A 24959-nucleotide genomic window follows, 5' to 3' on the forward strand; every position below is an offset into this window, starting at 1 on the left:
ATCGCCCTGTGGTAACACTCGGCATATAGTGCTGTTAATTTATCCAGATTTCACCCGCTGACGAGGGGTAGTCTTCAAGTACAACAAGTTCAATTCTTTTATGCCGGCATGTCCTTGCTTTATGGTTATTTGACGAGTCCACCACATGGAACGGGTAAGCACAGACAATTCATTCCCCTCTGCCTGGCTGGAATCTTTCTATTTTTATATACTTGATCATTACGAGGTTTTCGACTTCCTTGCAGACACTCACCCACATGCTATCGCTAAATATGGGGCTCGGTACCTGTTCCGTGTGGTCAATTGATGTCTTGTCAGTCAGGGCACAGGCAGAATATATGTTCCTAGTCTTCATCCTCTCCATCGTCTTGGACAGTCTCAGCGCGGTGATGATCCTCCACCATGGTCCAAATCATGTTGGGTGTGCCCCAAACCCCCAAACACAAGCCACTTCAACATCCGGCTCCTTGAAGGTGTTTGTAGATCGCCGGAGATGCTTCGCAATCTTCGGTCCTAGATAGTAGTGGCTGGTATCCATTCCCCCTCCACCATGCAGAAGTTGGTCACAGCCACCCGCCTCCACACCGTACAAGAACTCAAATAAATTTGCCCACGTTGACCCTTGCTTCGAATGCTTAGTGTTAACCCTTCCCACGCCGTTTAGTTGTGTGAATAGCGTCTCCGGACCATGAGTTGCAGCCCGATGACTCCGCCCTCGAGATACGTATAAGCGCATGAGACTGCCTCGATGAAGATGAGTGGCAGTCCACTTGAGATGATCTGTTGAAAAATCTTCGCAAGTGACCCTCGCAGGTGATAGTGATCAATGGACTTGAATATTCTCTCGGCGTGTGGAAGATGGCGTTTGATCGCGCAGGATTTCTTCAGATGTCCAAATAGGCCAGGACCGAAAGCTGACCCCCTTCGTGGGTTTGAGCGCGATACTAGCGAAGTCGAAGATGATGTCGTCGATTATCTCGAGCTTCTCACACATTCCTTCAAGCTCTCGAAAAGTGGGAGGCATTCGGTAAATAAATGTTTCCAAGCTGAGAGCTGTGTAGGCCTCGAACCGGTCAAAAGAGCACGCGATGCTGAGGAACGGGTCGATGCCTCCGAGGCGTCGATACAGGTGTTGCTCCCAATCCGGCCCGCTGTAGATCCGGAGAATTTCTGGTGACAGTCTCTTCAGGGTGATCAGATCCTTGATTGGCATGTGAATCAGAGTGAGGTCTAATCTTTCGAGCGAAAGGTCCAGGACAGGAAAGCTGGCCTGTAGGGTCGATCTTGCTCCGGAAGAGGCCGCATGGTTGTAAACGTCGAGCGTGAAACTGCCCTGGGCTACCGTGCTTGGTCTCGGACATGTCGATCTTTGACAAGGTAGCCTACGTGTGGTACGACCAGAATGGAAGAAGTGAGTACAAACTGATAATGTATTTTGGGAGTATCTGAACGGAGCAAGCCCATCGGCTAATCTAATATATCCTCGCTGCGGAAGTGGGCCAGGGCAGAGCTTGGTGCTTTGTGCCAGATGTTGATCATGTTACAAGCCGGTTCCGTCAGCATCGTATATATCTGTGGCCAAATGTAATGAGGGTACAGATCCCAACCTTTATACAACAATGTCAATAACCCCTTATTCCGGAGACCCTTGGGCATAACACGTTCAGTCGCTCCAACGTCCCAACTGACTGGCATTTTGACTGCCAACGACAGAGCCTTTGACCCCTGACTAGCCAGCCGGTGAGAACACCAATCGATCATCTGCTTGTGCCCGATGCAAGGAAAGCATGGCCTATCCTGCCTCTCCGCGCACGTATGATCCCCGGAGCTGAACTCCATTCCGGTGGCGAGCATTATCCGTTTCCAGTACAAGTACATATACGTGTAGATGCTCGACAGCGCTTCGAAGGTTTCAGAGGGCGTTGGAAGCAACTCCTGGGCCAGGCGAGCAAGCGTCTCAGGCCCGCGACCGAGCGGTTCTGCCTCGCAGCCGAACGAGCAATCGACGATGATATCCCAAACGCTCGGTCATGTGGTGGAGATTGGAAGCTGTTGGTTCTTGTGCAAGTCTGAGCTGCAGAGACTCAAGCTTGAGGTCCTCGATCGAACTCAGAGCATTGAAGAGGTGAGCAGCTTTAATGTTGAGCAACGCGCCGTACAGGCGACGGTGCAGATGCTTCTCTCATTCAGTGCCGGTGTAGATTCTGAAGATTGCCGGGATGCTGCTTTTAACTGTCCAGCCGTCCCTGACTGGCATGCTCAGAAGGATTTGGTCGATGATCTCCAAGGGGAGCTGGCCAAGAAAACTTGGAGAATAGCCTTGAAATATAGCAGCCATGATGAACACTTTTGACTCTGGTGTGCTGATGTGCTAGTGAAGAAAGATCGGTCCTGGTTGTTCGGGCGGCGCAGATTCACGTGGTATGGATTGTGTGACTGCCTCGGCGTGTGACCTCCATTCTGTGACGACTTTGTCAGATCAGAGCTTTGCTGTTGGTTGTCTGGGTCATGGGATTGAACCCACCAGTATAATGATTTGTGCTGGTACGAGATTTGGTTCTGTGTGGGAACTCAAGCTGTAATAAAGGATTGAATTGACTGAAAGGGAGGAAAAAGAAAATAGATCCGTTGAGTGTGAGCGGACTCCCCAAAATACATATTGGAAAAAACACCTTGCCAGACACTGGCCTCTGGAAAGCCTCAAGAAAAGTCTCAGGAAAGGTCACCTGGAAAGCCGCGACCTCAAACTCCTCGTATTGCCCGATCTATCAAACCTTGGGATGCCACACAGCGTCCTACAGGCTTTTGAACCTTTTCAGAACCTTAATGATATCAGGGGCGCCAACCACACCACAAACCCACAGGAAGATTCAACACATGGGCGAATGCCATTGAGAATCTATACCATCCGAAAATTGAACCTGTGTAAAAGCCTCACATTCCTCGGCCGAAAGTATTTGGCAACCTACCTGGAAATCAGACGATGCTGAGCCAGGTGATTAACACCTACTAACACAGTTGCTCGTGTTGACAGTGGTGCTCCTGCTCCGCTTCATATACATCAGTGTTATTGAAGGCCACCGATGGTGGCAAATGGTGCTTTGTGGCGGGCAATGTTTTGCTGAGGACTCTGACAAAAGGGGGTAGACTCTTACAGTTGAGACCGTCAATAGCTTCTCTCTCATTACTGTAGCATCCCTCTAACAACTATCAGCGGCCATCACGTTTCTTTGTGAACACTCCGATTTGAGGAAATGACACCCGTATCCATCTAATCATCATTTTCCACTGCGCCCTCCAGAATTTAGCGCGCCCGGGCACAGTCCATAGGTCACGTACCAATGCCGTGACAATTTTAGTTATAGTTCATGATACCGGGCATGAACCCAAGTGAAAGAGAGTTTAAAGTGCCCAGGTGGGGTTAACGAATGAAAAAGTCTGTAAGTGAACTATCCAACCTTAATGTGACTCACTTCTGAAACTGACCTCAGAACCAAGAGAGCCTTGGCGATAATTAACAATGGCTCCTAATAACAAACTCAAGGAAACGTGGGAGATTATTAAATCAAGCCACCGGAAGTCAGACTAAAATAGGTATCTTAGATAGGCTTTCACTCAGGAAGTTACTCCTATTTATCTGTCAGGTTTAACTTGCTGCACAGAAAATTACCACATAGTGTGCTTTACACACAGTATGAGAAGGGTTTTGAAGGCGAAATGCTGAAGCAGACTGGGATGGGCCCAGCTGGGAAGCTTGCGGTATGTACTTTCGATTTCTTAAGAGAGAGAGAGAGAGCTTTGTTATAAAATTTGTAGAAAAGAGGATCGATTCTCACTAGCAGAGTGAATCAACCGTGCTCCGAGCCACCGAGCAACTTAACCACAATGGATCTTTGAAATAGCTCCAAGTGACTCCCAGTGATTGTAAGAGGATTATCTGGTTAAGTCTTTAGGCTAATTGCGCTTGGGAAACTAACAATGCGTTTTTCTATATCTCACCTGTGCGTCTAGACACCCAATGGAGGCTTCTGACAGTCCCATCCTCACGAACGTGAGACCTCATGCTGCTGAAAGTGGATACAAAGCCTGTAGTAGGAATCTCAAACACTCGAGTTGCCAAAGTTTTCACAGTCAGTCCACAGAGCAAATTACTGGTTGAAACACTGGAGAGCTTCGGTGTCCTGGTTAATTGTTGGAAAGGTAATAGTGTAGGTAGGCACAAAATCCAGATCTTGAGAATATGCCATATGATTTATACCCAATGTCAATGCTTCGTAACCGTTGCAAACTGCGCTGTATTCACCACGTTTATCCTCAGCCTTGTGTTATAGCTGTGGGTCGCTCACTCCAAGACCCAAACAATAATCCATCAAACGCCAGGCTGGATGTTCAGAGTGCATGCAAGAAATCCAAAGCCAAACATCCCCCCCTTTTGTGCAAACCTCCATCACTCATCATCCTCCAAGGGTATCCCCACCTCCTTCAATCCCTCCCTAATAGCCTCCACCACATCATCCAAATCCTCCCCCCAACCCGGAATCTCATGCCCCCCCTCATGAATCGCATACTGCACCTTATCCTCATCACACATCCTCATCAACGCCCTCCCCTGCACCCTCCAAGGATCATTCCTCCCATGTATATGCACCGTCGGGATCTGAATCCTCGCCTTCTCCACATCAGGATGAAACATCTGATAAAACGTCCTCTCCCCTTTATCCACCACCACAATCTTATCTGTTTTCCTCGCCCCCCTACACGCCTCATGCCCCTCAAGACTCATACACAACCTCGTCTCCGCCCTCCAAACAACCCCATCCTTATCCACCTCTTGATAACATTAAAATCCTCCTCCCAAACAGTCTCATGCTCCTGACACCGGAAACGATTCTGCTCCTCGGTCGGTAGCATCTCCCCCGGCACATCCGTCGTCCGATCCCTCACCACCTCAGGAGTCTCCCCCTCAATCCCAAAAACGTGCCGCGCGTTGTAATCCGCCTGCAAACACTTCGCGTATGGGATCGAAGAGCTGAAAAATACCCCTAGTTTGAACTCTGACTCCCCAATCTGCCAATCACGCTGCTCATGCAACAGAATTGAGGCCGCTAGCGCGGCGCCTTGGCCGAAGCCGAGGATGATGTCGTACCCGAGCCCGTTGAGGAGGGTGTACAAGTGGACTTGGGAGTGCGCCTCGTCAATGTGGTGCGCGTCGGGGGTTGGGTAGTAGCTTCGGCAGGAGTGTTCCCCCGGGGGTGAGGTGCTGAGCGGGACGGGGTAGTCGCCGTCGATGTAGTGCCACTCCCAGGATTGGGGGAGGCAGGAGCGGATGGGTTGGAGGTGTTTTTCTAGGAGGATGCCGTTGGAGGAGTAGCCGTGGAGGCAGAGGACGCGGACGGGCCGAGGGGTGGGGGGGTGTTCATCGATGGATTTGGTGGCTGGGGAGAGGTTGGGCGAGGGGATGGAGATGTTGGGGGAGGGGAGGGCGAGGGGATGGAGATGTTGGGGGAGGGGAGGGGGGAGGAGAAGGCGGTGTCTGGCATTGTGAGAGGTAAAGAACCTGAGGATAAAACAGAGATAATGGCTGGCAAAGCATTGACTCGGAAGGTTTAGTTAAATCCTCAGAAAGTCAGCGGTGAACTGTTGAGGCCACCGCCACCCGTCCTCATCATGTTATACCCCTGCTAGTCACCCTGAAGAGAGCCTCCAGCGCGAGCCAAGACGCCATCGCCAGAAGAAGGAACTTGGAGTTGCAGTGAAGTCTTGTTGTGGTCAGACGCTTATGCAGTAAACTAATAACTCTCACAACCATGCTTCTGTTGGTGAGTTTTCAGTACACATCATCCAAGTGTTGAAAGAATTCTGAATTGGTAGAACAACGTGGATAAAAAAAAAAAAACTCCATGCTGACCCAAGCGGATGTGTTTCATCATATCAGGCTTGCTCAGCCTTCACAGTCACCCATTTATCCTCACCCACCCCCTCACCCACCTCACTGATTTGGCAATTCTTCCGGGCATGCTCCGCAATAACAAGCTCAACCAACTCCCTCTCCGCAATCTCACAAAGCATCGAGACCTCCTCATCTCCTGTTGGAGGTACACTCCCATCAGAGCCAACCTTTGCGAGATACTCACCCAGTATCCTCCGCCCGTGTTGTTCCCAGTAATCCCTCGTCATTGCTACTGCCAACGGCAAGCCCTGGCTTATATATGCCGTCCCCCTTCCAGGGGGCTTGTTACCGGGAAGCAAAATCCTATAAATGTTCCGCCAGCGGTCTTCTTCAGGTAGGTGCGGTTTGTCGCGTCTAATGATCTCCCTGAGTGTAGACTGGGAAACGCCCTTGATGATGTCAAGGCTGCGAGGCTTGCAGGTGCGTTCCCGAATGTGGCTGTCGCAGGTGGGCTCATTGGCAAAGGTTTGACTGCAGATAGGGCAGTAGAAGGGATTGGGGTGGTGCTTGATAAGATGTTGGACGACATCAGAGATGGAGCGGAGGTGGTGCTGTAAATTACAGAATCCATGATGGGATGGGTTGGAGATGGCGAAGGGACATGGTAGAGGGTAGTAGCCATCAACTCGAAAGATGAGGACGGTTGAGGGGTCGGATGGGTCAGATGTCTCCATGAGTATGGATCGAGGTGTTGAGCTAGAGGTTTTGGAGCGCTTTGGAGGTGGGATCCTGATAGTAGGGGGTGGGATATAGCGTGCGGAGTCCATCCATTGAGAAACAACTGGAAAGGTTTGACCGGCTAACTGGCACGCCAGGTGTTGAAGATTCTTAAGCAAGTGTGGCTGTAACAATGAGGCTGTTTCGCCGGGGGAGACACTGCCGCAGTCGCTATCGAGGGCATCTTCTAGGTCGGTGCTCTCGACAGAGTGTGTTGAGGTGACGTCGTCATGACTCTCATGCCGGTAGCGTTTCCGGCCCATCGCTGGACGTATAGAGTCGCGATGTCGGGATGACGGATTCAGTGCCGAGGTCTTTTCCCTTCTTTCGATCGTGACCGACCTGCCACGTCCGGGCTGTGGCATGATCTTGGGAGGATCTCTATCCTGGATATTCCAAAGATGCTGTGCTCAGGGTGGTCCAGGTGCTAGTATCCACCAGGTTTTTGTTGAGACCAATTAAAGCTGTTCTGCAGATAGAGACTGAATAGAAGTTGGACTGTATGGGGCGTGGTAGACTCATTTTGGAGGGTCAACGGGCTGTTTTAATCGTGTGGCCATTGACTGTTGACTGGGAGAGGTTAGGCGAGGGGGACGGGGTCATGTTATGCCGTTTGGTGCCTACTGCCATCTTATATTGTTCCACCGGGTATGCGGCTGTAGCTGGCACAGTGGTGCTGGCACAATTGTGCGGGCCGTCGTCCCTGTTTAGTAGTGAAACTCGCAAGGTCGGGGCAATTTTGCCCCGCTGCCGCCCCAAAATAAATCCAAATGCCTAAAAGCACCGTTTCTCTCCGCCTAGATAAAATTCCCGCGGTCAACTCATCAACACTTACCTGATTTTCTAAGCGTTCCGCACACTTCGCAATTTGACGATAGGCCTAGTTCCCGGATATTTCAGCACCCACTCTCGTCAAGGTTCAACAAGTTTGTTTGTTACTCGCCCACAAGGACATCATTTGCCAATCCATTCCCCCGTTTCCTACGGAAAAGGGAGTTCTCTTGAGACTAATCACAGTTCCGTATCGGTACACACTGGCCCACGAAGAGATAAGGTTATCACACATTTTTAGCTTTACTTCCAGCTGACAGGTAAGGGTTTCTACATCTAACAAATCACAGAAAAATGCCGATGCCCCGACTTTTGACTCTTAAAGACCTTCACATCCGAACCTTTTTCCTCCACGAGGCCCGATGCTTCTCACCTCAGAGCTCTGGAATGTAATCCGTGGACGATGAAGGCCGGATGCCTGCGACCTCGAAATCGAACAGCTCGGATTCTATTGCGGCCAGGCTTTGGACATGGGTGGACCGGATCGGTATCGAAACCTGTACTGCCGGTGTGTTTCCAAGAGCCCAGAACTTCCTCAGAGCATCCCGGTCGATGTGGTCGTAAACGTCACTCCACTTGGGACCATCCGGTTTAAACCATGAAATCGGGTCTTCCATCAACCTTGCCAAGATCCCCTCCGCGGTCGCCCAAGGGACCAAACACACGGTTCGCCAAGCGTCGAAGGTGTTTGTTTCAGGGCCCTCGCCGCTGGTGGACGCTGGTTGTTGAGGTACCGATATCGGTCCGAGGCTAAAGCTGGCTGGCAGAGGGGTGACAGGACTGACCACAGCGGCAGGGTGAGGAGAAGTTTCTCCGATGATTGGGAGACATGGTTCTTCTGGAAGCAATGCGTGTCGCGCTGGTGGAAGGGCAAAAGCAACGGCCTCTGCTTCCATTTCTGCGGCCCCTACACCCATAGACCCATACCCCGAGGCTTTCAAGTTAGTCGGTATCCCATTGTCACCGCCACCCTCGCTGTCGCAGACGCGATAAGGTCTTGCACCGGAATTTTTACGGAGCAAGGCTTCGCGGACCTCGTCGGCTACTGATGAAATTTCGTGTTGATCAAGGTGCAGTCGCGCCTTGAGAACTGACTGTATGGTAACAGGGTCGATCAAAACGTTTTTGGCCTCCACGACAGCATCTTGAAAATAGACAAGCTCTCGAGGCAGTGCTGGGAGCTTGAAGAATGTCGTCCACAACCACTTCCACTTCACTTCACAGGACTTCGTTCTAGGGCACCGCTGCGCTGTGGTCCATTCGTCGTATGTTATTTCGTCGCGGCCAAGCGCGATTGAGCAGCGCTCGCTCACGATGTGGTTGTTTCTTGCATCCTCACTTTCAAACGACCTGAAGCAACGGGCGCAGTGATTCTTCAGGATGTGTTTCCTCTCGAGGTGCTTCTTGACCGCCTCGAAGCCCTTCAGCTCGTAACTGGCGCACGCGTAATGGCGACATGGAGCATAACGGAAGAAGGGACAAGCTAGCCTTGGCCTGGTGTTGTCGGCGGTGGCAGGCTCAGCAGGGTGCATCAGTAATGGAGCTGACATGTTTGCAGCCGCATGTACAAATCCAGAGCAGATCAATGAGTCAAATCAACTTCAAGTCTTGAAGGGTATGTGAGTAATGGAAGTTATGTCCAACACGATGGGTCGGTGTGTTATCTCTATAGGATCCTGAGTGAGCCATCTGCTGTAAACACCTTTTGGACAAAAGGCTGAATTGACAGAATGGTCAGCCCGGAACAACTTAGAGAACAAACCCCAAACCCTGTCGAATACTTCCAAATACCCCAGTTCAGACAAATGTCGAAAATCCCGCGATGAGGGGTGGGTGTCTCCAAGCAGGATCTAGGCCAGTGTCACGGCTGATTGGCTCTATCTGCAGACTCTTGGCTTCTTTTCAGTCAAGCTTGCAGCAAATTATAGTTCACCTGGCGCAAAACCTACATTAGTGAATGTGGTGTATCCCCAAGAACCAGCCAGCACAGCACCTATGAGGCACGTAACTGTGCGACTAGTCGTCCTGGCACCCTCACCACAAAATAATTGGCACACAAAGGTAGGTTAACCAACATCATATCGTGGACTATCTATACCTTGGAGGATACTTATGAGGCCTTTAAAGATAGATAATAGGCCTTTAATAATATTTAAGGGCCTATTTAATATTTCATGAGGTATGGTTTATACTATCCTATGGGTTGACTTACTTTGGTGTGGTAATCATTTTGTCGGGAGGGGTGCCTGGGCAATTGGAAAGTTGGACATTTGTCTGAATTGCCGCATGCCACGGCGTCATCCAATAGGACAGACCTTACTAGTGCATGACCCCCATTTGTTGAGAGTCTGCCTTGTCCGGCCAAATCGAATTTGGAATTTCAAATGCCTGCCCTCTCATGACATCTCAGTCAACCCATTTGTTTTGCCCCCCGATGTATAGCGCTCGCCTCTCGTATCTCTCCTTTCCGCCCTAACTGACAGCTTCATCCAAATAGTCTATGGCTATGATTGCAAACAAAGCGAGATCCGACCTCTCGTATGAGCGGACCGGTAGGCCAAAGGATCGCAAAAACAAACGCAGATGTGAGATCAAGAACTACGACACAGACGGGGACAATGATATTCCATATCTCGAGCAGGAAGACAAGGCTCCGGGGACTGGATCTTCCGATATATCGTGGAGTTGTCCATTCTGGAAGCGGGACCCCTTTCACCATATGGATTGCATGTCCTACAAGCTTAGACGAATTCGAGATGTCAAGCAGCATCTCATGCGCAAACACTACGAACTCCCGTTTTACTGCCCGATTTGCCAACACAAGTTTTCCGACATCAAGGAACGTGATCATCACATCCGACAGCGAACATGTACGGAAGATTTGAAAGGGAGAACAGACCCACCAAACACATCGATTCCGCCTGAAAAGCAGGAGCTGTTGCGAGCGCGGTTGGGTGGGTCAGACAAGGAGATATGGTATCAGATTTGGGATATCCTTTTTGAAGCCAGGACACCGCCGGCGACACCACATCAGAAGACCGTCATCGAAGAGGTTGTCGATGTGTTGCAAGGGTTCTGGAGTGAACACCGATTGGAAATCATTCTTGATGTCACCCACGAACAAGATTCATACGACGAAGACGCCGATTCTATCAGAGCGCAGCTCCCAGGCTTGATGTCAACGGCATTGTCTAGTCTCGTGAGGAGGGTGAAAGAGGCTGTCCGCAAGATCGACCACTGTGAGCCCACATCACCAGCAACTGAGAATTATGGGACGCCGGTTACCAGCACGCCATCCAACTTTACGTCGACATTCCCATCAAAGAGACACGAAAGCTTCATGAAGAAGAAGGGTCAGAATGACGCCTATACGAGGAAGCTGGGGAGGGTGTGCAAGGAGTACATGAGTATGCGCAAGGAAATTTGGCAACCCCTGGCGGTAAGGTGTAAAGAGAAGTGGAATGTGGTTGAAATGCAGGTTTGTTCTCTTCCCAGACCCCCAATCTGTGAAAAACCAAGGCATATTGACTTCTAAACAGTGTATGTCCAACGGCCTCAAGGGCATTCAATCCCACGCTCGTGCTTACACCAAATCGGTGACACCCGCCACTAGCATGATGGAAATATCGATTTGTCAACCTCCCGCAACGCCATCATCACAAAGCTTCGATAACCCCCAGTTCGAAGGTTTCCAAAACTTCTCGCCATTCCTAGAGGTCGACGGCGGGTTAGTACAACCCTTTGGCGCAGGTCACGACCCGGGATTCGATATGGGGAACGATGGCACAATTAATTTCCTCCAGGATTGGGACCCTTCGATTATTTTCCCACTCTTCCCTGAAGGTCATGGGGCCAGTTCGGCCAGTGCTCATTCCGAAGGAATGCAGTATTCGCCACTATCAAGCACCACGACCAGTGAGGTATCCTTTCTACAATGGGATGGTGGTGACGGCTGACAGGGGCATTGGGTTTCATAACGTCAACAGCAAAATTTGCATTATCCTCATTGCGTAGCTGGGGTATACTATCATTACAGATTGAAAGTAAAGCCAGGGCGATCACACCTGCTCATATCAGACTCCAAACATGACTTGTCAATTCCAAACAAAGCTCTCCATCAACCAAACCCAACCCATTATGATCAACGGCAGCAAAGTAACACCAATAACCAACAAGACCCATCTCATCTCCAACGTCACCGGGCCCCTCAACCACCTCTTGATTTTGGTCTTGAGCTTCCTCGCATGGGGACAGGTCTCTGTGCCGTAAATTAGACAGCCTAAACCAGGTCGTGATTCACACTCGATATGCTCTCTTCTTCGTTGCATCAATAACCTAAACATATCCTTGTTAGCCCTCGGCTATTCTCGAAGATACCAGTAAGAGCTAATTGTGACGATACTGACTTTACGCTCCCCCTACAAAACCGCAAGTCACTCCCCAAATCACATCGCTGATTACTCGGGCATTCCAGATGCAGCTTCCTCCTCTCCATGAGCCAATCAACCTTCAGTTTCACGCCGGTATCGACGAGCCGGTAGAAATAGCGAGAGGTGTGCTTGAGGGATAGGGCATCAGGATAGATGAGATGTTGTGTGATTATCAGATGGATCTCTGGTGGCAGTTGGGAAAAGCCCCTCTTTGGTTGAGCGCCGGAATCATCATGATGAGGCAGTTCGCAGTCGGCCGCCGGGCCGGAAGTGGAGTTGGGTCCGGAAGACGTCAATGTGGGTTTCCGGTTCGGCGGCGGTGTGGAGCCCAAGTTGTCCTGCAGAACGTTACGGCGGCGGCGGATGTGGAACATTTCTTCAGCGGGTTACAAATGACAGACAAACAAGAGCTGGACAGTGGTTGGTTTGAGGAGAAGCAGTCAATCAGACATGCGGGTGAGGTTGGAGAACACGGGTATATATAAACACCAGAAACGAGATTCTGCCTGGAGTCCTCCCCATCGTTCAAACTGGCATCAAGTGCGAGGGCTCAGCTGAGTGATTCGCGGGTGATTCCAGGGTTGTTGAGACAAGACCTGTGGCGCTTGGTTAGCGGGCTTTGAACCCCTGTAACTCGCATCTCGTTTTTGGTGTGGTGCCTGAAAAAAGCCCCTGAGGGCTGCGTCATCTTTGCGACGACTTTTTTGGAGGACAGGTATTTGGATGGAGCGCAGATGGTGGATAAGATACCGTTTAGATGATGCTGAGATGGTGGACAGTGATGCTCAAGAACCTCTGAGCTCGAGGTATCGAGCTGGTTAGCTTGCTACCCTCACCACAAAATAATTAGCGGTCGAAAGTAAGTCAAGCCCATATTATCTCACAAACCATACCTCGAAAGATAATCGTCTTACGTTTTAAAAATAGACAATACGTCTTAAAAGCTAGTTCATAAGCCTTGAAAGATAGTTCACAAGCCTTAAAAGATATTTTAAGGGCCTAATAATGTACTTTTGAGGCATGGTTCACAGTATAATATGGGGTTAACTTACCTGCTGTACCAATTATTCTGTAGTGAGCATGCTTGTCTGAAGGAATGTTTTCTCAACCGGGTTAGGGTTGGAAGTCATGAAACCCAAGTCCAGCGAACCCACGTGACCACGCGCCCCGCCAGCAAAGGTGCGGGGAAGAAACCGCCGAGCAGGCATGGGCAAGTGGAACTTTGGGAGCCTCACTGAAGCGCTGCGTCTTCCACAAAAGCACACGATGCCGTCCTGAAGCCGTGGTCATGTCGAGCCTCAGGTCATATAGCGACGACGATGACAGCAGCGAGTATGGCTACAACCTGAGCCCGGAGGAGGAAAGACTTCTTTGCGAACTTGCCGACCGCATTTCTCCCGTGGTTCCAACGTCGGCCCCGCCAGAACCAGCGCCGACGAAAGTTCCAGCGCCCGCACCGCGGATCCCAGCTCCGCGTACGTCACAACCACCGCCCTCCCCACCCAAGGCCTCCAAGCCCTCCCAACCCACAATCGATTCAAAGGCCCCATCTTCATCATGGGATCCGCCCGTACCCGAAGTTGTTTCGGTTTACAGACCCCCAACAGTGCCCCAGAATAAACCGAGGCCATCGCAGCTAGTCAAGCCGAGGTGGGACATCAGTGGCGGCATCAAACCCGATGCTTCTCAAGCCGTTGATGAAGCGCTCGACGCCCTCAGTGAGAACGACTTGAAATTTGACATCATCCAGCTCACCCCCGAAACGAACCCTCGTACCTATCGTCATGGCTCGGCAAATTTTAAGCATGTGGGCAGGGAGAGCGGTGACAGTCAGGACAGTGGAATCTGGAATGCGCCGCGCAGCAGTGGCAGCCGTGTGTCTTTCGACGTCAAGCACAAGACAGCGCGCATGTCTACCGTGGATACAATACCGGACGTCAACTACCCGGACCGTGAGTTGTCTGCCCCCGGCTTTGTCGCCTGTCTAACTGACCAGACACCTCGACTAGTGAGTCAGGCGCTTGCTGGCGTCAGCGACACGTCGTTATCTGTGTCGGATGAGAACCCCCAACACATGCTCGAGATAGAAGTCAAGAGACTCAATGGCGTTGTTCCGTCGCCCCTCGCCCAGTTTCGATCCTTTCCAAAGAAACCACTGTCTGTTACTGATCTTACAGCCGGGCTATGGTGCGAGTTGCAACACTACTACACACTATCGAGACTTCCGTTTGGCAGAAGGACGCAAACTCCTGCCATGAAGAAGGGCTCCATGGTTCACGAGAAGCTCGAGCGCGAAGTTTTTCAGCCCGTTACAGTCACCATCGCTAAAAAGGTGGACAATTTAGGTCTGCAAATGTGGAATGTCATTTTGGGTTTACGAACACTTCGCGATACTGGCTCAACCCGGGAACTGCAGGTTTGGGGCATGGTAGACGGCAACCTGGTCAACGGTGTCATTGACTACCTCAGCTACGAGAATCCCGATTCCGAACTAGAAGAGGAGACTCTCAGCAGTCGCGGAAGCCAAACCACTGCCTCACAACGCCTCGCTGACACCATGATGCAAGTCTACATAACCGACATCAAGACTCGTCTCACTCCCAAACCCCCGTCTAAACCCCAGGTTCACATGTCCCTGATCCAGCTGTTCCTGTACCACCGTTTTCTCAGTGAGATGGCCTCGGACAAACTCGACTACTTCCAGATCTTTGGCCGGTACAACTTGAACCCAGAGGAACCCTTCTCAGACTCGTTCATGGCTCAAATGGGCGCTCTGCATGAAGAGGTGTTTGAGAATGGGGATTCAGAAAGCGAAACGGAAGGGGCGTCAGAATGGGGGTATGAATCCGAAAGCGCCAGGACCACCACTACATCCACGACAACCACCACGACGGAATCCTCTGCTTATATCTCTGCCCCGGCGTCACCCGGCGCAGGGAAACGACCCAAGGGTCTCAAGTACGGCAATCTCCGATCGTTGCTAGGGCTTTTGAAGTTTGAGCTCCAGGTCACCTTTCCACATGGAGCATCGGATATCGGACAGATAGTAGCTGTGGAATATCGCTATCGAGGCAAGGGGAAGGCACCGGCTGCTGCTGAGGAAGAAGATGAAGACGAGATAGACAAGGATGAGGGGAAGGTCATCTCCACGACTACGTATTTTGTCGAGCCGGGCACGCTGGATCTGTATCTTGCGCAGACTATGCCTTGGTGGAAGGGGGAGAGGGAGCCGAGGGGGGTGGAGATGGAGGATGCGTTCAAGTGTGGGTATTGCGAGTTTGCGGGGGAGTGTGAGTGGAGGGCGAAGATGGATGATGAGGTGGTCAGGAAGGCGAGGGCGAACAGGGCTAGACGAGAAAGGAAGAGGATGAAGGAGGAGGGGGCGGTGGTTGTTGGGGAGGGGTTGGAGGGGGAGCAGGGGGAGAAGCCGGTTTTGGAGGAGTATAGTGGGGATGTGGAGGAGAGCGCGTCGCAGAGGAAGAAGGGGAAGAAGAGGGGTGGTGAGGAGAAGAAGAGTAGGAGTAGGAAGAGGCAGAGTGCCAGTCAGGAGGGGATTGCGTGGTGATGGTCAAAGCGGAAGAAAAGAAACCAAGAGAGATTGCCTCGGTAACGAGGAGTGAAACAAGTGTGCTGGAGATGGGGATGGACTTTGAAGGCTATATATGGTGTTCATGAGGAACGACAAGGAGAACTGCTTTGGAGTAATCTTTTGGATGGAAGGCAAGTGGATGTTGGGACACCATATATACGGAGGGATGATTTTCATCGCGCGGGGAATGAGATGAGGACATGAGGGACCCTGCTGAGTTTGACTCTAGTTTGACATTGTGAAAAGAGATAAGATGTGTAGAAGGGGTGGAAAGAAGGAGGAAAAAGAGAGAGGATCATCCACCCTTTATCATCTCCCTCGCCATCACAACACAGCAGCAGAGTTTCTCTTCCTCTTTGCTAGCTCTTGTGCGGTGGTTGCTGTTGGCTGGGTAGGTGCTGGCGGGTTGGTGGTCTTCTCTCTTCTGCGATGACGAGAGAGCTTGGAAGGCAATTTTGCAAAAGCAATTAGCGATGGATACCCGGGCTTATGACTATATTCTTTTCTTTACAATCAATTTCAGCACATCATCATTTTGGGAAATTCTTTTGTGTTGTTATAGGTTGTTTGGTTGTTGTTGTTTGTTCATCATTACTCTTTCTCTTTAGTCTACACTACTACCCATGTCTGCCTCTACCGCCAACAAACCAGTCCTTGTTCTATCCATCATGTCCCTATCCTACAATTCCCCTTCCTGGTGTTAGCAGCTGCCAAAAAAGAAGAAGAAAAAGACAAAACTGCACAATGCATGCTCGCTTGCTTTTCAAACTTTGCCATCCCACACCCACCCAATTTTGATAGGTACCCAAACTTTCCCATCCCGGCTTGCAAACAGAAAAGAGCCCTTCCCATATGTACTGATTCATTCCTTTTGTGACAGGTCCAACCCCTTCCAAAAAAAAAAAAAGCGCATAATCATAACAGTCATTTCCCTCATCAATCCACTTTGGGCATACCCCAGAGCCTCAAATAAACTCCCCGCTTCCCCCTCCCGTCCCCGTCCTTTTATGATTAGGCGGCTGCGGTGGCGGTTTACTATCCGCCCTCCCTCTCCTCCTCCCCTTCTTGCCACTCCCTGACCCAGAACTACTCCCCCCACTCCCACTCCCACTCCCACTCCCACTCCCACTCCTCTCCCTCGGCCTCTCCTTCTCCCCCTCCATACTCCTCCGCTCCTTAAACCTCTGCCTCCTCTCCTCATAAGCCTTCAGCTCATCCTTTTCCACATCTTTTTCCGTCTTCTTCCTCGGAGGGGAAGTATTAGTATACCCGTGCGTGATACTATGCCCATACTCCCTCGCCTTCCTATCACCCCCATCCCCCCCAACAAAAGGTCTCTTCTCCTGCACATGCTGCTGCTCATCCTCGCTGTCCTCCTCTTCCTCATCCTCTTCGGAAAACCGCTGAATCTGCAGAGCAGGCATCGACTTAGCGGCCAAAGGATGGGGCTTAACCAGCCCTAACCTCTCCTCCTCCGTCGCGCCCGTGATGCGCACCTGAGGGGACGAGTACCCCCTCGAGTTGAGCCCGCTTCTCTGCGGGCTGCCGCCACTCTCCAACGCCCCGTCGATGGACTGGGCTTGGTTGCGTTTGAAAATGTTTTGAAAGGAAAACTGGCGCTTTGCAGAGTGAGGCGGGGGGGTGGGTGGTGATGGGAGGGGGTGTTCCGCCTCGTTGTATTCCGGGAACTGGACCCGCCGTTTGGAACTCGAGGCGCTAGCTGTCGTTCCTGCTCTGGTTTGCCTTGCTGCTCCCAGTGGGTGCAGGAAATCATCTGATGGGTTGTTGGAAGAAGCGGGATTGTCCTGACCTGGCACTGCTATCGAGGTCAACTGGACGGGGTGCATTGGGCTTTGCACCTTTGTGGTGGAGGGGTTGTTGCTGGGCTTGTAGTCGGGGTGCCCTGGGAGGAGGGCAGACCGGGCGCGGCTGCGGATCGTGCCCATTATGCTAGAGAGGGCAGGCGAGACAGGTCTACTGGCCTCGGCGAGCTCCTCCTCGGTGGGGAAGTGTGACCAGCCGAGTGGAGGGTGAGGTGTCGGAGGAGCGAGAAAGGGGGCGCCAGAGGGCGCGGGGGAGGCACCAACACCGGTGCCGGGACGAGTGCGGTGACTGCTGAAGGTTCCGGTGCGCCTTCTTCGTAGACCGTCCCATTCGTAGAGAGGAGCTCCATTTTCGCTCACAGGGGCAAGACTCTCTTGAATCTTCTCCTCGTGCAATCGTTTGAGCTCCTCCAATTCCATCTTTTGTCTCGCGGATGACAGGCGCCTGACAATGGCAGCGGTGCCTCTAATGGCGTCCGCCTTGGGCTCGGTTTCGGGCTGGGGCTGCTCGGCAATGGTCTGGATTTGGTCGAGGTCACCGGCAAAGACGGCAGTGTCTGGGACGTCCTTGGCGGACTTGGACAGCTGCAGGAGAACAACCCCCGAGCAAATAACCAAGAATCCCATCACCACGGTGATAATCGATGTCGGTGTGCCATTGAAACCTCTAAACAGGATTGCCGAGGTGATAATGGTGGTACTGGTAAAGTAGACATAATAGGTGGGGGTAACCAAGGCGGCGTTGAACAAATTGAGCGCTTTCTGCATAAAGGTGTCAAAACTCCCGTCGGGTCCAGCGGTGGCAAGAAGGAATTGCAAAGGATTTCACCAAAGCCCCGTCGGTGTCGTTGGAAAAGGGGGTATATAAGGGAGGCACTCACGTTGAGGTAAATAATCTCGGTCAAGAGCGTAGCAATAACGAAAACCAACAGCACATACAAAAACCACTGGTTGAACTGAGGCTTTCCTCCCGCCTGGGCGATGATGGCGGCTCCCAGGCCCTGCGTCGCCACAACGCTCAGTCCGCCGATCCAACTGCAGATGGAAATGTACACCATCATATTCTTGGCGCCATACTTTGGTCCCAGCCAAAATGCGACAATAGCGCTGCCGACGATAATGACGCCCGCATAGCTCAAAAACAGCGGATGTACGACGAAGCCTTGCATGTCCTGGATGTCCTTAACAGCCGATGTTTGTGGTGCATTCATGACGATGACAACCGACCCAACGATACACAGAAAACAAGCAACCTTGCCGACCATGCTCAAGCGCTCCTTCAAGAAAATGGCCGACAAGATGGTGGTGATGACGACCGACAGGGCTCCCAGAGGGGTGACCAGAATGGCATCGGTGAAGGCGTACGCAGCGAAATTGAGTCCCTCGCCCAAGATCATCAGGATCATGCCCGCCCACCAGTAAAAGTTCTTGAGATACCCATATCCCTCGCCAGCCACCTCATTGTACTTTTCGTTGGCGCGAAGCAGGCCGACCTTTTTGAGCACGAACGAGGTACCGATAAAGGCGCCGGAGCCAATGGCGAGGCCTATGCCGATCGCCTTGAACACGGGGGGTCTCTCGGAGGCGGGTGGCCCGGCGCCGCCGCCGGCGCGGATGTAGAGTTGTTGCACATGGTCGATCGCCTGTGCTGCATGCTCCATGGTGTGGGTTGCGCTGGTCGTTGGCGCAACAAGCGACTCGACCGTCGCTGACCTGGTTCGAATACCGAGGGTTCTTCTATCGCTGGTCTCTCGAGCAGTCTCTGGTCTGCGGCGGCAGCTATTACGGTTGGAAGAGAGGTTTCGAAAAGGTGGTTTGCGTTATCAGGTGCGATGGAGGAAGCAGCATGAACTTTTCGTATTTGCTCTCGGAATACAAACGATTGACAACACAGGGGGCTAGAGCGGGCCAAGGTGTTCGTAGGGGAATGATTCGGGGTGTGGGAACAGGTTGAGACGATGGTTGTGCGAGAGCAAGCGATATCGCGCGCTGGGTGTCTGTCGAGTCTCGCTCCCGGTTGCTGGTGCAATGACGACGACCTTGTTCGACAGGGGGGGAGTGAGATGGAGCTCTCCACACGAAATAAAAAAAAAAAAACACAAGCAGCTTCAGGGACTGAAACAACCCAAACAACACTGCGAAAAATGCAAGAAATCGCAAAAGACACCAAGATACAGGAAGGTCGAGAACAGAGATTGGGATGATGGAACGGAGGACCCTTTGACGCCCAGCGACGCACAAGGGACACCGGCGCAAAAACTTGCTTGCACCAGAGGGGGCAGGTGCAGGCCGCAGACTGGGGGGGTTGAGGTGGTGGGGTTTCTGCGCCACCAGCTTGGGGTTCTGGGCTTCTGGCCTGGTAACCGAACGGTTGACCCCTGCCCGCCCAAAACTGTGGGGTTCGCTTCGTTTTGGGCAGTTCAATCGTGAAACCACTGATCGCAAGACTTTACTTTTGTATCTTCTACAACACCTCAACTCTTTTATCGTGCTGTTGGAGTCATGTTTGCTCTGTTCGTATGTACTCAAAATCATACCATTGCCAGCCTCCTCTTTCTTCCTCGCTTCCCCCCCCCCCCTCGCGTTCTCCCCCACCTATCCGTGACTTCACCCCACTCTTCAGCTCCTCTCCTGTGCAGCTGCATCTGCAATCTGCATCTAGCGATAGGCGTATCATCCGTCTTTCCCCCCAGTTTCCCCCGTAGTCTATCACTCTATCTCTAGATAGAATCCCCCTTCGCCGTGCAGCTGCGCAAAGGGTCGTCGTCATTCAGTGGCATCAGTGGCTAACCGCCATACCACCCTGAGCGAGCGCCTCCCCATACGGTGACGATGATGTCAACTGGGCCACGGAACACGTGCAGATCCCCAGGATTGATAGGGTGGCACGCCTTGGATGTGAGACCTGGTTTCGCAGCCACATGCATGAGTGATCTTCCAATTGATGGCTTGCCAATCAATCATTGGTCGCCCGTTGACAAGCTTTTGACCCGGGCCCGTTTGACGGTTGGCATCCAATGTCCAACGCCGGCCGGGTCTTTTTTTCGTCTGATGTTGTTGGCACCGAGTCCCCGGAGTTGTATGCCCGATGGGTAAACATAGCTGTCGGACACGGGTTGATAGTGCAGCCCGGGTAAAGGGATGCAGACCGAGCACAGCACCAACACCGAACCCAACACTTTAGATAACCAACGGCATCTTTTATTAGGCCAACGGACCACAGTCGAATGTTGGACACTTCCACATGCAACGGAGGACGTCTCAACGATGGGCAACCTGCACTAACAGATTTTCGGTGGAGTGTACGCGAGGATCTGTTAGTGGGCTACCCCTGAACCCCTGACGAGCAACCAAGAGTCTCAACAGTCGCCCGAGCACAACACCAAGCGCTTGGAACTGGATATTTCCAACTTATCTCCAGTATAAACGCCTGGAGCTTGCTACCAAGGCAAAACACCCCCATCCCACCTCCAAAACTGCCCCGAATTCTCCATCGTCAACTTGTCAATCTACCTTGATGTCAGCACTTCTCCAACTATGATGCTAAGGGTAACATACCTGCTCAACAACCCCCCTCGCACTCTCCCCCACCCCCAAAGGCGGCCCCGCCTCAAACCCAACCGCATCCGCCAGCCCCTGTCCCATCTCCGTTTTCACCCACCTAGGTAGGTACTCATCATCAGCATCTCCATTCCCACTCCCAACACTTGACAGAAAACTCACCCCGGATGAACAACCCCAACCACCACCCCCTTTCGCTGCATCTTAAGTTCCGCCCTCAACTTCATCACCCACCACCCCACCCCACATTTACTCAACCCATACCCCCCACAAACCAACATCCCCCCCTCCACCTCCCCCTCCGGTGTCACCAAACCCCCTATACTCCCCACCGAACTCCCAATCACGACAAACTTCCCCCCTTCCTTCTCCAACAGCGGCCATAGTACTTTGAACAATCTGATTGGGCCGAGGGTGTTGACATTAAGGTCAGCGAGGTACTCTTCCTCTGTCGTGTCAAAGACTGATTTAAAACCTGTGGCCGAGCCGGCGTTTGCGATGAGGGTGTTGATGTGGGTGATGCCGAGGGATTGGAGGCGGGAGGGTAGGGTAGATGATGATATCTCATCTTTTGCGTCGTCGAGAAGAATAGGGATGGCGCAGCTGGTGGGATGGTGGGGGGTTGTAGCATCGAAGGGGGAAGGAGTGGAAAAGGAGCGGGTTGTGGCGATGATGGTTGTTTTGGGGCGGGCGGAGAGGACTTTGACGATGGCGAGGCCGATCCCTGATAAAAGGAGGAAGGTTAGTTAGTTGGGTGGTGCTTGATATTGGTGGGTGGGTGGTGGGTGACAAATACTGGGGGGGAGCAGAGGAAAGGTATGAGGAGCTATAAAGAGACTGTGAAAGTGTTATGGAATGGGGCAGTGGTAAAGCGTAATGCAAAAGGCAGATGAGGGAGATGACCCGGGGTTGGGATGTGCCAAGATGGCAGTGTCAGCAAAGAAAAAGGGGTAAGTAAATACCCCTATTCGCCCCAGTGACCAAGTAAACAGTGTTGGAGGAGTGATCGGCCATTTTGCTCGGGTTGACAGCGGCGACAACGACAAAAACGCTGCAATACTGTCAAGGTCAATTGCGTACAACAGAAAGAAGATGAGCAAAGGATGGAGCAGACACTGAGAAGTAGAGCAAGCAATGGAGAGGGTAGCAAGCGAACAAGACAAGACAGCTGAAGCCGGCCGACAAGTGTGATCTCACGAGAACCACGACACCGAGAGAAAGGGAAAAAGAAAAAGAGGAGAACAGGATGAGGAAGAAAAAAGAATGGTTTAAATACCCTGAGACAGAACCCGCGACCAATGATATCCCCCTCATCATGCGCGACCACCCATCCATCCATTGCTGTCCTCGGGGCTGTCGCTTCGGGCGGGGGCGAGTTGGTCCGAGAGGAAGGGCTTGGCCGCATTGTCATCACTCATCCCGTCCGCCACACCGAAGCGCATTTCCAAAATGATCCATAAGGATACCAAAAACATCTTCAATTGCGTGCCATCTGCGATTGCACGAAATAAAATACAGAATAGTCTCAACAATCCCACCCAAAACGCGCTGTCCGCCCAATGTGGTATCCCGCTCATAACCAAAAACGCCAGAATACTCCAGCCCTAACATGGAAACGAAAAGGATAAAGATGTCATGTACATTCACGAACAAGGAAAGGTCAAGCCTTAATGACCCATCCAGCATTCACCATAAAGTCAAAGATGCGCCCTCCCTTTTGTGTATCCAGCCTGCAGATTTCCTTGGCCTGCTTCTTCTTCAAGCTGCCGTTGCTCTTGACGGCCTCCTTCAAAATCTGCTCCTTGATCATCAGATAAGGCTTCGGCTGCAAGCGCAACGTCTCGCAGAGCTTCGCTTCCTCCGGTGTCAAAAGATGGAGATCAGGCGCGTTGTCTTGCGATAACGGCAATGGCTGGATGCCTGGAATCGGTTGCGCCACAAACTTCTGTTTCGCTGGCGTGCCATTGGCAACCACCATGCTGCCTCCGTTGACGTGGTTCCCGTTGACCTGGTTCTCCTTGCCCTCGATCTTGATCCCGCCATTCACCGCATCGCCATTTGTGCCTCCGACTGACGCTGCCGACCGGATGGGAAGCTCTGGCGCGACCAGCAGGGCGGCGCCGCTTGGTGGTTCCGGTGGTGGCTGGTTCTTGCCACGCTGGTTTGCTGCTAGGCGGTCTCGGTCCATGGATCCCATAGGTATCGACTTCTGAATCCGCAATGCTTTCTCCTGCTCGTACTTCTCGCCGCTCTTGAGGTCACCAATGCGCATGCTTCGCCATTCTTGCAACTGAGCAATGGCTTGCCGTAGGTTGAGTTCGTCAATGAGCCCCTGACAAAAATTCTCGAAATCTTCCCGGTTCATCATGCGCGCGAAAGGCTTCGCCTTGTTGATCAGGTCCCTCTCTTCCTTGGACCGCTTCTTTTCTATTTTGCTGTTTTCTCGGTAATCCAAAAGATTGTGTTCGAAGATGACCTTCTTGCGTTCGGCTCTCTGTGTTAACCTGCAATTGTAGATTTCCATAACTGTGAGCTTGAGCTCCATCTCTGGCTCGAGCTCGCCGGTGCGTGGGTTGATGCCATCGCCTGGGTCGAATTGCATGAGTTGAACTGCTTCTTCAGCCTCGTTGGCATATTCTGTCTCGAACTCCAATCGACCGGGCATGTACCCCTGGATTTCGTGACAAGACGGCACACTAGCCGTGGGTTTCGTCTTTGGTTGCAGAGCTGGGGCATTCTTTGCAGCCTCTCGTCGCTCTTCTATCCTGCGCTTCTTGCGAGACTGGAACTCTTCTCTCGAAATCTCATTTGCCAGTTCCATATCGTGAGGGCTGCATCGTTTCGGAAGCGGAAAATTTTCGGACTCGATGTATACCTTGTAATAGTGGTCGCGAACCTCATCCTTGCTACGGTAGCCACCAATATGATCGGCAATGTCGGCCCAGGACCCTAAGCCATATATCTCGGCTCCTTCTAGGAGCAGCAGTTCTTCGTCGGCGCCCCATTCGCGATCGAATATGGGGAAGGAATTCTGTTCGATAACTCGGAAGGGGTGGGTGGCAGGCTGGTGGGAACCGCTGGAGGAGCCATTGGCGAAGCATTGTACACAAAGATCGTACTCATTGCAAGCGCTGTGTGCGCATCGTATCCGGACCTGCCGGGAAAGCTGTTAGCTTGAGGGTGCTCGACGGTGGTGTTGTCGACCCCACAGTTGCTCCGACAGGAGACGAGATGCGACTTGAGCCAGCCATCGCGGGGTAGTAACGGCAGCTGGATAACTTACAGTGGAAGTGATGTCTGCGGAGCAAACGTCGCAAACATACTTGACACCGCCCTCACCGCCTCTGGCAGCAATCTTTTTGCGAATGACACCCATTGTGAGTGTGACGAGACGGGCTGGCGAGGGCGCGGGCGCAAATGATGCGGATGCGGATGGAGAGCTGTCTTTTGGTGGAGCGACAACTATTGGACAGGGGCCAAGCAAAGACAATCGATGAATCAAGCACGCCCAAAACTGCCAAAAGGCACGCGGAAAACCCACGGGAAAGCGGGAATGTGATTGCGCATACAGAGAAGAGATGGAGGCGACGCGTACTTTTGATGATTCTTGGTGGTGAGGGATCCGAATTTGATGGAATGGGCGCGTGTGGTGATGGACATTGATGTTGCGATCGAGGGTCAATCCTGGACAAGGCAGCTGCGCGATGCCACTTTGGGGACACGGACCTTTGCGGAGAAGCTGCCGAGGATCAGCCGGCCTTGGAATGTGTCAGCCGGCTGGTCTGTGCATCGCTTCGGCCTGTCCTTCCCCGAGCTGTCGGCGGATGATGTCACAACCCTAACCCATTGCTAGCCGCACATCGTCGAACGAATTGTTGCTTCAGAGCTGTTCGCCCTGGTTAATCTTTACGTTATACACAATTACGAGAGTGTAGGCTGGGAGTACTGCGGCATTGTCGCTTGACCAGCGATCTGGTATGAATTTGATATGATCACATGCTTCGTAACTCAGGCAGGACCTTGACATGATGGGCAGTAAGGCATGAGTAGCTATTCCC

General features: G+C 52.1%; 9 protein-coding genes across 9 annotated transcripts; 2 read left to right on the forward strand and 7 right to left on the reverse strand.

Moving 5' to 3' along the window:
• Positions 1-4447: 4447 nt before the first annotated feature.
• On the reverse strand, positions 4448-5725 carry QC761_606480 (uncharacterized protein; the record flags this gene model as incomplete). The annotated part of the gene is given in 3 exon segments (XM_062881087.1): positions 4448-4828; positions 4840-5435; positions 5677-5725. The coding sequence occupies 3 exon segments, from the start codon at positions 5723-5725 to the stop codon at positions 4448-4450; spliced, it is 1026 nt and encodes a 341-aa protein (XP_062729739.1).
• Positions 5726-5931: 206 nt separating this feature from the next.
• Positions 5932-7032, reverse strand: QC761_606490 (uncharacterized protein; the record flags this gene model as incomplete). Its single annotated transcript, XM_062881088.1, has 1 exon — positions 5932-7032. One exon carries the CDS (start codon positions 7030-7032, stop codon positions 5932-5934), a length of 1101 nt encoding a protein of 366 aa, XP_062729740.1.
• Positions 7033-7872: 840 nt separating this feature from the next.
• Positions 7873-9048, reverse strand: QC761_0095330 (uncharacterized protein; the record flags this gene model as incomplete). The annotated part of the gene is made up of 1 exon (XM_062873016.1): positions 7873-9048. The coding sequence occupies one exon, from the start codon at positions 9046-9048 to the stop codon at positions 7873-7875; it is 1176 nt and encodes a 391-aa protein (XP_062729741.1).
• A 591-nt stretch (positions 9049-9639) lies between these two features.
• Positions 9640-11454, forward strand: QC761_606500 (uncharacterized protein; the record flags this gene model as incomplete). The annotated part of the gene is made up of 2 exons (XM_062881089.1): positions 9640-10976; positions 11038-11454. Exons 1-2 carry the CDS (start codon positions 9999-10001, stop codon positions 11452-11454), a joined length of 1395 nt encoding a protein of 464 aa, XP_062729742.1. The 5' UTR covers positions 9640-9998.
• A 17-nt stretch (positions 11455-11471) lies between these two features.
• QC761_606510 (uncharacterized protein) lies at positions 11472-12955 on the reverse strand. Its single transcript, XM_062881090.1, has 2 exons — positions 11905-12955; positions 11472-11833 (listed from the first exon to the last, which is right to left on the reverse strand). Exons 1-2 carry the CDS (start codon positions 12300-12302, stop codon positions 11593-11595), a joined length of 639 nt encoding a protein of 212 aa, XP_062729743.1. The 5' UTR covers positions 12303-12955; the 3' UTR covers positions 11472-11592.
• Positions 12956-13182: 227 nt separating this feature from the next.
• On the forward strand, positions 13183-16453 carry QC761_606520 (uncharacterized protein). The gene is made up of 2 exons (XM_062881091.1): positions 13183-13880; positions 13938-16453. Exons 1-2 carry the CDS (start codon positions 13217-13219, stop codon positions 15491-15493), a joined length of 2220 nt encoding a protein of 739 aa, XP_062729744.1. The 5' UTR covers positions 13183-13216; the 3' UTR covers positions 15494-16453.
• A 29-nt stretch (positions 16454-16482) lies between these two features.
• QC761_606530 (uncharacterized protein) lies at positions 16483-19737 on the reverse strand (the record flags this gene model as incomplete). Its single annotated transcript, XM_062881092.1, has 2 exons — positions 18222-19737; positions 16483-18102 (listed from the first exon to the last, which is right to left on the reverse strand). The coding sequence occupies exons 1-2, from the start codon at positions 18999-19001 to the stop codon at positions 16483-16485; spliced, it is 2400 nt and encodes a 799-aa protein (XP_062729745.1). The 5' UTR covers positions 19002-19737.
• A 1322-nt stretch (positions 19738-21059) lies between these two features.
• QC761_606540 (uncharacterized protein) lies at positions 21060-21915 on the reverse strand (the record flags this gene model as incomplete). Its single annotated transcript, XM_062881093.1, has 2 exons — positions 21060-21625; positions 21864-21915. 2 exons carry the CDS (start codon positions 21913-21915, stop codon positions 21060-21062), a joined length of 618 nt encoding a protein of 205 aa, XP_062729746.1.
• Positions 21916-22561: 646 nt separating this feature from the next.
• On the reverse strand, positions 22562-24827 carry ADA2 (Transcriptional adapter ada2; the record flags this gene model as incomplete). Its single annotated transcript, XM_062881094.1, has 2 exons — positions 24185-24827; positions 22562-24055 (listed from the first exon to the last, which is right to left on the reverse strand). The coding sequence occupies exons 1-2, from the start codon at positions 24275-24277 to the stop codon at positions 22562-22564; spliced, it is 1587 nt and encodes a 528-aa protein (XP_062729747.1). The 5' UTR covers positions 24278-24827.
• Between the last annotated feature and the right edge of the window lie 132 nt (positions 24828-24959).

This window comes from Podospora bellae-mahoneyi, chromosome 6 (genome assembly GCF_035222275.1).
Source record: "Podospora bellae-mahoneyi strain CBS 112042 chromosome 6, whole genome shotgun sequence".
Lineage (NCBI taxonomy): Eukaryota > Fungi > Ascomycota > Sordariomycetes > Sordariales > Podosporaceae > Podospora > Podospora bellae-mahoneyi.